Source organism: Dipteris shenzhenensis, unplaced genomic scaffold (assembly GCF_047967505.1).
Source record: "Dipteris shenzhenensis isolate YYH24624 ecotype China unplaced genomic scaffold, Dip_SZ_1.0 scaf0589, whole genome shotgun sequence".
NCBI classification, from domain to species: Eukaryota; Viridiplantae; Streptophyta; class Polypodiopsida; order Gleicheniales; family Dipteridaceae; genus Dipteris; species Dipteris shenzhenensis.
The window spans coordinates 152-11,390 of record NW_028239895.1 but is presented as its reverse complement, the minus strand read 5'-3'; the positions used below and the strand labels follow the sequence as shown (position 1 = coordinate 11,390).

General features: G+C 53.6%; 2 protein-coding genes and 1 pseudogene across 2 annotated transcripts; 1 reads left to right on the top strand and 2 right to left on the bottom strand.

The window, feature by feature from the left end:
- Positions 1 to 888: 888 nt before the first annotated feature.
- On the bottom strand, positions 889 to 2,150 carry LOC147878064 (protein RMD5 homolog; annotated as a pseudogene).
- A 468-nt stretch (positions 2,151 to 2,618) lies between these two features.
- Positions 2,619 to 5,375, top strand: LOC147878063 (uncharacterized). The gene has a single exon (XM_087372456.1). The coding sequence runs from the start codon at positions 2,619 to 2,621 to the stop codon at positions 5,373 to 5,375; it is 2,757 nt and encodes a 918-aa protein (XP_087228582.1).
- A 2,252-nt stretch (positions 5,376 to 7,627) lies between these two features.
- Positions 7,628 to 8,176, bottom strand: LOC147878062 (ava biosynthesis cluster protein M-like). The gene has a single exon (XM_087372455.1). The coding sequence runs from the start codon at positions 8,174 to 8,176 to the stop codon at positions 7,628 to 7,630; it is 549 nt and encodes a 182-aa protein (XP_087228581.1).
- Positions 8,177 to 11,239: the final 3,063 nt, after the last annotated feature.

Here is an 11,239-nt window from a genome sequence, read left to right as displayed (position 1 = left end):
CAAACTTTATGGGTTTGAAACAGCTTGCTTGTGCCTAGAGCGAGATTGCAGTCGGCCACTGTACATATGGATTAAACTACTCGCGGTGTCTATATACATTGGTCAGAGATGGCGCTCTTTGCTATTGCATACTCTTCATCATGTCGAGATAGACATGGCTGTCAAAAAACTCATCAAGTCTGGTGAGCTTGGTACCAGTAGAGTCAAACGACATCATCTGAATCAATTCCCACTGCCGTGGTCCTGTTGCAGTCTCCGCCGATATGGTACCGTATACTGTCGATTTCCGATTCTCTCCATCGTACATTGTCGTGCGAGGCGTAATCTGCAGCATTCAGCCTTGGTGCCGCGAACAAGAAGGGCATGTTTCTACCTTGAAGTTGTTGAATGCCGGCGTTAGAACGTTTGTCCCACAATCCGTGATATTGTTCGTTGTTCATCGGCGGGAGTTGCAGAGACTCTGGCAGTCCTTGAAAGATGAAATCGTCTGTTCGGATCGCCACAAGTGCGTTGAGGTCCCAAGCATTTAACCCGTCAAGCGTGGCTTGGGTTGCCTTTTTGATATTTTCGCGGATTTCGGCGGCCATGGTGGAAGATTTCTAGACTGTGGAGGCGGAAAGATGTTCACGAATGCAGGTACTAGGCAGACACTTCCTGCCATTATTGCAATGCAATGATATATATACGAGTCGATGTTCGTAGTAATGACTAATAGCAGTCGGAAGAGTGGAAACAATGGGAGGACTAAAGCCCGATTTTCGTCCGTCTGCATTAATAATTGGTGACTTTACCCACCATGCTTCGAACATACCGAAAGAGTAAGAAGCAGCGAAAGCATAATTTCGACAGAGACTCATAATCCATATCTCATACTAGTGAACGTAATCATCATATGTACACCCGCTTGGCCTCCCGCGGATGGCTCTCGTTCGGACAATACGGACATTTCATCCTCGACTTGCCGCGCGCATGCTGCTCCAAGCTGTCTTTGGCAATAACGTGACTGCATGGCAGCATCATGGGGGGATTGGCATCGGTGGCCTGCTCCTTGCTGACTGGACAGACGAAGATGCTGTGATATTGCATGCCGGGCGGTAGCGGCGTCTCGAAAGGAAGCTCGTTGACAGACGTCCATTGACCGCGCGATTGGGTCATGATGCGCTCGACCTTCTCGAGAATCGGGAGCGAGATGCCGCCAGCCGTCACTGCTGTGTACAGCGGTGACGCTTCCGATAATCCTAGCATACCGCAGAACTCGCGAGTAAAGGTGGCCGATACGTCGCTGTATGTACTCTCATCGTGGAAGAAGGAGGAGTAAGGGCTCTGGGATAGTGAAGGAAAGAAGGCGAGGGAGCCAAGTAGGCCAGATGTTTCGCGAGCGTACCGTGAGTTGAAAGTGGGAAAGGCCACCCGTGCATACTCCAATGCTCGCATTGCGCCTAATAAGGGATCGGCTTCTGATGTGTAGAGTTCGACAAACTTCAACCGGGCCAGTTCGAATTCTAGATTTGAACCGCGATGCTCGAGTTCTTTGCTGTTTGCTCTCGCCCACTCGATGGCTGGTCCGAGATCGTGCTGGTTGTTCAGAGCATCGAGGACATTGTACATTTCCGCGAACTTCTGCTGCATCGTTGCAGGAACCCATCCTCTTCCATTGCTTCTGGATGGGATTGGAAATCGTGGATCCAGCTTTCGTCGACTTGCTCTTTTGCTCTCTCTTGAATCGCATCTTCGCTGACCATCTCCGCTCGTTCCTTGACCTCTCGCACAAATGTACTTGCGACATCGAACTTGCCCTCACGCAGCATGTGCATGGCGATAGCTCGATTGACCAAGCCAGTCTCCTTGCTCAGCACACCTCCGTCCGCGCCTGCGCTGGGCAAATGTGCCGTCTTGAACTTGTGATTGAGGGCCTTTTGATATTGGTTCAAGCCCTTGTTCACCTCTTTCAAATCCTCCTCGATCTTCTCGAAGCTGGCTTTCACGGGCTGCTTAAGCTTGGCCATGTGTAGCGGCGTTCGCTCTGGCGATTCGGCAACAGCATCTCGGGCTTGTTGGAGCTGGTCGATAAGCACTTGTACGTCGGCGATGGCTTTGGAGAGATTGCCCTTCTTCTCCAGCGCGGCGTGCGCGGAGAGAAGGCCATCCATCACGCTGGCTTAAGAATGGCGGTGAGCTGGACCGGACAAAACGATGGCGAGGGTATGTTATGAGAGATTGTGTAGCTCTGATTCTGTTGCAGCTGAAACGTAGGAAAAATGTCAAAACAAACATGAGCGAGCTGTAAGATGCAGAGCAGTGAAGTGCATCGCAGCTTCTTGAGTGGCGCCCAGCTGTGGCGCATGCTCGGATGCGTCCACCTCGCGTACTTAACTACATGCACTCCATCCCATACTCGATCGCTTTCGGTGCATCCTCCGCCTTCTTTGCCCATCTAAAGTCACGCTTTTATCCTCGTATGACTGCTGCTTAGCAAATGCCTCGCGCCTTGCACCTGGCGGTAATCCTCTAACCCTGGAAGACTACCAATTCCTTCGAAGCTGACTGGAAACACCACATCTGACAACAACATGAGCTTTACATCGTCCCACCTAGGCTTCCATAAATAGACCAGCTCAATGCCAAATCGAGCGGCGGAGCTCCGTCAGCTTCGCCCGCCTCCCATTCAGACCTCCTTTACCCGCCCACAGACCGCGCCGGGTCTTTCAACGCCAACGACCAACCATTTTGATCAAAATGGCACCAACGAAAGACCTCCTCCGCAGGACGGACCCCAAGACTCTTCAAGTAGTGCACAGAATAACCATACGCCACCGACCAAACCAGGCCAGCAGCGCTTCGTTCTCAGTGACCCCTTGGCTTTCCGCTACCTGGAAGAGGATCCATCCACGACCGTTCTCGAGCGGAGGCAGAAGCTCCAGGGCTACGAATGCTATGTAGTCGAGCAATGGGCCACTTCTCGCTCCCATCCGACATTCACCATCACCACATACACCGGCGACTCCAACTCCACAGTTGTGGTTGACGTCCTCAGTGTCCCAACGGACGAATCTACCTGGAGTGCACGCCTTCGAGTGTATTTCAAAGCTCTAAATCAGTACCACGCAAAGCGTCGCGAAACTCCTCTGGGTATTCTGATGGTCACCAATCTCTCCGGTTTCCCGTCAAGTCTCACTGTCATCGCCGTTCCGGACGGTGATCTCCGGAGCCATCGTAATGACTTCTTCGTCAACGAGAATCTGAAACGATTAAATTGCTCCGGTCGGGTTGGACTCACCCTCGGCACACCGGCCGCCGCCACGGTAGCCAAGTTTCACCAGGTCTATCGCACCAGCGACAAGAATGAGGTCTACCAGTCCGTCATCGAGCTTGTCAAGCTCTGCCAGAGCGCTCTCATGCTCTTCGACAAGCTTGAAGTCGACTACGCCGACGGTCTACTCTGCGATGTCACTGAACGCGGGATCACCGACTGGTGGGTGGAAGTCGGGAGTCGGTACTATAGCATCGAACCGCACGATGGCATCCTCGGCCCAACCACAGTTGCAGGCCTGCTTGGACTTCTCATGGGCGCTCGGAATCGTCTTCATTCGGTCGGCTCTCCAGTTCCCAAGGATGCATTCGACGTCGAAGCAATGAAGAAAGGCATCAGTGCATTTCAAAAACAGCAGCGCATCCCACGCTCTCGCAGATTGGACCGTGCCACCTTGGAACGCTTACACAGAGCTACCCAGAAAGCTGCAAACAGCGATGGATATTGGGCGGTGCCTAGAGCGGTAAAATCTACCGTTGCGGAACTCAGCGGCAAAGGCGGGGATCGCGTGATGGACATGGTGCAGAGAAAAGATCGTGCCAGCATTGCGGAGATTGAGACTTGCGATATGGATCGCTTTGTACAGCTGGTCTATGGAGAGCGCGCTAAATGGCTGTGGTACGGCCGGCCTTTGAAGACCAAATCTGCCAAACAGACGGTGGGGATGGCGGTGAGAGCGGGTGAAGAAGGAAAGGCTGTCAATGGGAAAACGTTGAATTTTCGAGAAGACGAACATGGCGGATTCACCTGGACGGCTAGGAAAAGTGTCGGCGATGCGCTTGCGGTAAAGTCAGGCAAAGAGCGAGACGACGATGAAATACCACGCGCAAGCAACGAGCTAACTTTCTCGGATGAGGACAAAGGGAAGGGGCTTTTAAAGCGCACCACCGGATTCAAAGAAGCCAAAGGCAAAATCAAAGGAGCAGTTGGGCTCGGAAACCATCACCGGAATATATCGAAAGATACTCACGAACGTCCTCAGACACCGAGGGCAGAAGTAAAGCACTCACTTGACTTGCCACAGACTCCTTCGACTCCTGCCATATCTCCTAGGCAATCATTCGACGACTCCCCTCAAGTCACGAAACCTAAACGGCCGTTTCTCCAGAGATCGCACACCAGCCCAGTAAGCAGCCCGGACGGTGCGAAGCAGTCAGGACAATGGCACAGATCCGGTCCATCCATATCAGGAACAATACCAGAACATGGTGCGGTCCCCGCGTACGCGGCATCATATCGTGAAGTGAGGTCGAGAGAATCTCTGGATAGCATGCGGCCGCCCTCGTATAGGACAATGGAGAAGCAAGGTGTGGCCAACCAACGAGCAGAGCCCGACGTAAAGTCCGACCAAGCTTCTGATTACTTTGAACAATCCGCGGCAGGCTCAGTGTACAACGATGCAGACCTCGACGATACGGCAGTAAATGGCTCTGGCGATGACAGAGACGGCGCTCGGCTCCTCCAGCGGACTGTCTCAGAAAGCCAATTCATATCCGTGCACGTGCAACCCAACCCAAGCGATATCTTCCCCCGCCACCTCAGCTTCAGCTTGGCTGAGAACAGCGTCCTGACATGGCCTGGCATTGTGGAAAGAGACTCGGAGGCTTATTTCGAAGACCCCAAAGCGCAACTGATGCAAGAGGAGTACTTGGCCGAGGAGTCGAAAAGTCTCCGCCAGATGATTCGTCTGCTCGAGACTTCCACCGTCAGCTTCACCCAATCCCAACTCCAGTCGCTGGAAACGCTATTGGGTAAGCTGGATATGGACCAACGCACGCTAGAAGAGATGCAACAGCCGATTGTCAGTCAAGCGGAGGAGCTGCGCGCGGGCGCTGCGGGCATGTTGCACGCGGAACGCATGAGGCTGACGGAAGCGGGAGATGAATTGGACACTTTGGCGGCGAAGCTCGAGTATGAGATTGGCGGACTCAAGGCCAAGATTCAGGATGTCCAGACTGGCGTGGGAGACTTTGAGAAGAGCGTTGGCCGCGTGGAGGATCGGGTGGCGGAGCTTGAAAAGGATGAGGCCAAGGCGGAGCGAGGCTGGGGTTGTGTCGTGAGCTGAAGCAGAGTGGGCATGCTCTGGTCAGCGCTTCAACAGCCAGATCGTATTGTTCGGTATGACTTTGTATTTGAGCGAGCGATGCATTTGCCAGTCGGGCGTTTCATCTGGAGACTTGATTTTCATTGAAATAGGTGAAGTGCTTCTCCATCAATTCCATACTGCAAGCCACGACTTTTGCCACATGCTGCGTGAGGCATTGCACAGCCTCGTGCCACTTCCAACTTTTCCATTCCTCGCACTCCCTTTTCCCAAATCCCCCATTACCGCCAGGACAGCTCTCCCACATCATGTCTGCCCTCCAGCCGCCGCGAATAGACACTCAGCAAGCGTCTGCCGCTCAAGACGGCTCAGGTAGATCTACACCACCGTCTGCGCCTCACGCCAATGCTAACCAGCCAGATGGCTCTGATGACCACTACTCCTCCGCCTCCGAAGGCCACTCTCCCATTCCCATCACTCGAGTCGAGCGAGTAGACGACACAGCACACCATGGCGAGGTGCCCAACACGCCAGCCTATAACCTGCGCCTACAAGACGCCGTCCCCGATGAAATTGAAGTCGTACCTGAAGGCCGACGGTCACGCTCGAATACCACACAAAGCAGGGGACGCGGCTTGAGCAGTGTCAGTCCCGCCGATCCGGCCTCCCGCTCCTCCACCCCTGGCGGCAGCCCCATCCCCAAAACCGTAGTGGAGAAGGTGGATTTTAGTCCGCGGCATGGCGAAGTGGAAGGCACACCGGCCAAAGAGATGCGCATGGCCGATGCCATGCCGGATGAGATCCGCAGGGCGCCTGAAGCTGATGGTAGGTGAGTTCGTGGTGGATTGCCGTATGTTCCTCCATATGGCTGACGTGTACTCTTCCTGCGAAAAGCGACCCCTGGAGAGACCACCGCAGGCAAGATGTAGAAGACGAGGATGATGACGAAGCAGAGGACAAGGAAGGCCGGCAGCAATGGTTCCGCAATATGTGGGAGGGCAAGTCGTCAGACCTTCCTGCAGCTCCTCGCCATACGACGGAAGATGATGACGATGACGGAGGTGGGGAGGCAGCTGGGGACGATGATTTTGGAGACGACTTTGACGACTTTGCAGAAGGAGGCGAAGATGAAGACTTTGGCGATTTTGATCAATCACAAGACGCTCCTCCTCCTCCTCCTCCACAACCAGCATCTTCTACAATCCCTCAAGCCACTTCTGATATCTTTGCCGGCCTTGTGAGTAGACTTGCCTTGCATCCTCCTTTTCCATCCCACCACCCACTGACCCAGCTCCGTCTGCCAGCCACCCCTTGATCTCTCCACCTGCACCACACCAGACGAAATCGAGGAAGCCATTACGCCTTATATCAACGCCATCCTTCCCAACTCAACACCCATCCCGTCCAAATTGGATCTCCCCCCACTGGACTCATCCCAATTCCCAGCATTCCAATCCGACCGCTCCCTTTCCCTCTGGCAACAGCTCGTTTCTCCCCCACCTATGCAACCACCCAATTGGACGCGCTCCCGCACCCGAAGGCTGTTCTTGGTCAGCCTTGGCGTCCCCGTCGATCTTGACGAAATCCTCCCACCCAGCAAGCAGAAGCGACTGATACTGCCCTCGGTCGGGCTCAACGACACCAACCCGCGGCCAGGTTCGGCTATCGAGAGGCTCCGCGAGCAAGGCATCAACGATTCTTCAGCTTCGCTCGACTCCAAGACGGGAGCACCGAAATCATCCAAGTCGAGACGCGCGGGTGCGATTAAAGGCCCTCCCCCGCCTCCGGAGCTGGATCTCAACGCCGTGTCGCTGCTCTGTTCTACGACCGAGGAGGCTATGACGGTTTATTCCGATCCGGAACTCAAGGAGCATGTCTTTACTCTCGAGATACTCAATCGGAAGGCGAGCGGGGTGCTGGAGTATTGGCTGCAGCGGAAAGATGAGGGGTTGAAGGAAAAGGAGGCGCTGGAGGGAGTGATTGAGAACTTGGTGGGGTTTGTCAAGGGAAGGAGAGTGAAGTAGATGGAGGACAGCCTGGCTTTTCGCGGAGTTCACCCATGATCCTATTCTATCGAGGCGAGCGATGTGTGTTCAGCTACCTCTCATGTATACGGCCCCCGCAGCAGCCGCTACAATACCTCCGATGCACATGAGATTCCTCCTCACCTTGCGCCGATTGTTCGCAAACCAGTCTTGTACTCTGTGCTGGAACCCTGCCGGATTGTTGACATGAGGAAATGGTTCTTCCGGAACATCCTTCCCGAGAAACTGTCAACACACGTTAGCCTCGTCACGAAATAAAGTTCGCTGCCTCTGGAGCCTCACTTTGCACAGCGGCTCCCATCCTTCCTGCACGTCGAATTCAAGCAGATTGTTCTTCGGTACGAGACCACGGACCATATTGCAGTGCTCTCTGTACGCCCATCTTCCATTCCGCCGAATGGCCCGTCCGACCGTTCCTTCACTGTCATCCGTCCCACGGAACAAAACCTTCCACATTAACCGCTCGTACACCATCCACGACCAGAATGCACGCGACGTGATCCAAGACTCTGCCCACGCAGTCCAGTTATCTGCGGCAGCAACACACAAATTCTGCACTGCTGAACGATACCATGCATCTTCATCTCGACGCACATTCAGCACCACTTTGGCCTCGGGATAGGCGGCGATGAGCTCCGCTGCGAAGACTGAAGCTGCTGCATCGGTGACGGCGACGCAATGGCCTAATACAGCGTCGAAATCGGCGCGGGTGATGTTGGCTTGTCCGTCTGGAGCACCGTTCCATTTCTTCCGCACCAAGCGACACCAGGCCGGCATGTAATGCGGTTCTTCGAAGATAATGTCCCATCCCTGGCGACTTGCGTCAGTGCATTCATTCCAATGATCTAGAGTTAGATGGCAGCTACGTGGTATGTCGCGTCGTATCCAAGCTTCATGAGCGCGACTTGCAACGACTCTGTGCCAGTGCGAGGGAAGCCGGCACATATCACTTGCATAGGCTTCGACGGATCACGAGTCCTGGGCGCTGGCTCGACCTCCCGGAAGACTGTCCGGCCGAGCAAATCGAGGATTGCCCATTTCACCATGGTAGAGGTTGTCGTTAAGGTGTACAGAGCTGCTTTCTTGAATGTTGGACGGAGACACGGCCTCTACGCAAGACGAGGGCTTTTCGGAAGTAGGTCGTTTTGTACTTATGATATCAAACGACCGATGAGGCATCAATGATTCCAGCGTAACCTCCGCGCGTTCCGCTCCTTCACTCCTGCACGAGCGCGGTTTGCACTTCGTATTCGTATACTGTCGATCAGCTGAATCATCAGAAGAGCGCTCGGTCATCTCAGCCCTAGTGCTTATGCATGCCATCCACGTCTGGCACGTGTCTGGCAAGTAATAGGGCTTCACAGTACCCTGCATCAACTCGTGAAATGGCCTCGTTTTACTAACCGTGCGAAATCCTGACAGCTGCAAGGTCATGGATGGCAATCCTTTATTCAGCACAATGCACTACTGCTTCGGCTCACCTGACTGTCAGTGGAGAGCCCTGAGTGCCTGTGCACAGCCCTTGTTTGCTATTGGAAAGTGCTATTTGCTCGTGTAGATTCACTTATTTAGCTACAAATTTTAGATGCGGCGTAAGAGAAATCTTTTCCTTCCCCATTGCTTGAAGAGACGTATTTGAAGTTTGTACCTTTGACTACTCACGTCCAGCCTTGTCTCGCCCGTCACGTGAGATGTCTAGAACAGGTTGACAACGGAAGATGGAATGTGACTTACAGCTACATTCCTTTCTTTGTTTTGGTATTTGCCCAGTCTCATTCCTAAGCAAACACATGCACAGCTCGTTCTTGTTTCCAAACATGATAATACCACTCTTTACAATTCGTCGTTTTCTTCCGCACAGACAGCTCGCAACGAGACACATTCACAATGCCTATGTCACATCTTTTTCCACTGGGAGATGGCTATGAGTCGGATATGCCAGAAACCGTGGAGATACCGCCCCCAAGAAATAGTCGCCAACAATCGCTCAACACAGTGCGCTTTTCAAGAAGACCGGTATCAAATCCGCGCGCCGATCCCACCAGACGTTCGATGAGTCCCGTACGACCCCAGGGCATACTGCGCCCATACGGCGGCCAGCAACCGAACCCAGGTATGTCTTCAGCTTTAATGCGCAGACCGGAGTGTACTCAAGGGCTCAAGGTGTAGGCTAATGAGAGCATTCTTTCAGTACAACCGCCCAAACGCAAGCCTTCTGTGAATCCGGAATCACCAGGTACGCTGTCAAAATCCTCACAGCACAAGCAGAATCTGACCACTTGCAGCCAAGAAACAAAACAATGCTCCTGCAGCAACGAAGGCCAGCAATGATGAGGTCAATATCGAAGAAGCCGAAGTGTATCCCCACCACGAGGAGGTGTGCAGGGTGCTGAACGAGCTCAAGCATCGTATCATGGTCTTTGCAGAACGCTTTGACAAACCTCGCGATGCTGATGGAGTACTGTCATCGCTCCTGGTCAAGCGCAATGAGCAGTTGATACGCTACATCGGCTGTCTTGCCTTGGGCGGGACCGAGAAAGACTGGGAGGAATTGTTGAGTGGCAAGGCCAGTCGGTGGGCGCTGGTGTTTGGAATCGTCGGACGCGCTCTGAAAGAACACGTCTTCGACAAGCTCTGCTTTGGAGCCGATGTCGAATTGGCGGAGAAGCTGGCGAAAATGGAGTACGATGCATTTCAGCAAGATGGTCAGTTCGTGTGTGAGAAGCTTACCGCATTAATTACGACTGATGTCAGAGCAGGGTTCTACCGAACAAGAGAACGCGCAGCAGCAATTCTTAAAGCCACGCGCAAGACAGGCACGAACGTGGTCAAATTACGCACCGATCCGGCATTCCAGCATGCTGTGACTGAGGTCACTATGCAGCTCGAACATCTTCTAAAGCCATTCTGGAACCAAGGGTCGACGAATACCGAATGGGAGGACCAGTGTATGACTCGCGATCTTCACGATATAGTCGAGGGTGCAGCCGCATTGTCCCGAAAGATGCGAACCGATTCTCAGACCGTCTACTACTGGCCTCCCACCTTGAAGGACGAAGAGTTCGAACCGGCCAGAATGGAGTGTTACAACCTGGTCTCCATCATGGAAAAAAGTCCATACACCAAGAAAGAAATCAACGGTATCGATCGCGCCATTCTCGACAAAGGAGCCCTCAATAAAGAGGCCATCGTGGTAGTCGTTTGTTTCCCAGGATTGGTCGCTTACCGACAAGGTGGAGGCGACTTTCTCAACAATGAGAAGGGCGGGAAGAAACTTCAAGGCTTTCGGACATCGATTCTTGGTAAAGGTGTGGTGATGTTGAAATGGGGGCAGCAGAGACTGTTGACCAAGGAGGCCGGAACTTCGAGACACATCGAGGCGATGAAGAAAGGCGACAAGAAGAGATATGACCTTGCGCCAGAGTTCAAAGGACTGTTCCAGTTGTACTTTGAGCGCACGGCTGAGAAAGCAACTGGGGCGAAGGGCTCTGAGCAGCGATCCACATCCTCATCGTGGGGATTCCACTACTCCTAGATGTCGCCACTCGAGAGACCAGAGCTGGGGTTACATGCGCCTCTCCAATTCTGGGCGTGCTGGGCAGAGGATGGGAAGGCCAGCCGCATGTGGTGGTTGATCCGGCTTGGCCTGGAGTGGCTTCTCATCAAGCAACCCAAGGCCGTCGGCTTATCAGCGTCGGCAAGAGGGTTATCAGTAGTCGTGCATTTCTTCAAGCGTCACTTGGCAATTAATGAACTTTCAATTCCGCGTGCTTCTCGAACCCGCGGCATGGCAAAAGCATTGCACTGCCAAGGGGTCTAATCACTTGGCCGCAGGGATGG

Bases quoted from the DNA above. Each gene is read 5' to 3' on its own strand.
- LOC147878062 (XM_087372455.1), bottom strand. From the start codon at position 8,176: ATGCCGGCCTGGTGTCGCTTGGTGCGGAAGAAATGGAACGGTGCTCCA.
- LOC147878063 (XM_087372456.1), top strand. From the start codon at position 2,619: ATGCCAAATCGAGCGGCGGAGCTCCGTCAGCTTCGCCCGCCTCCCATT.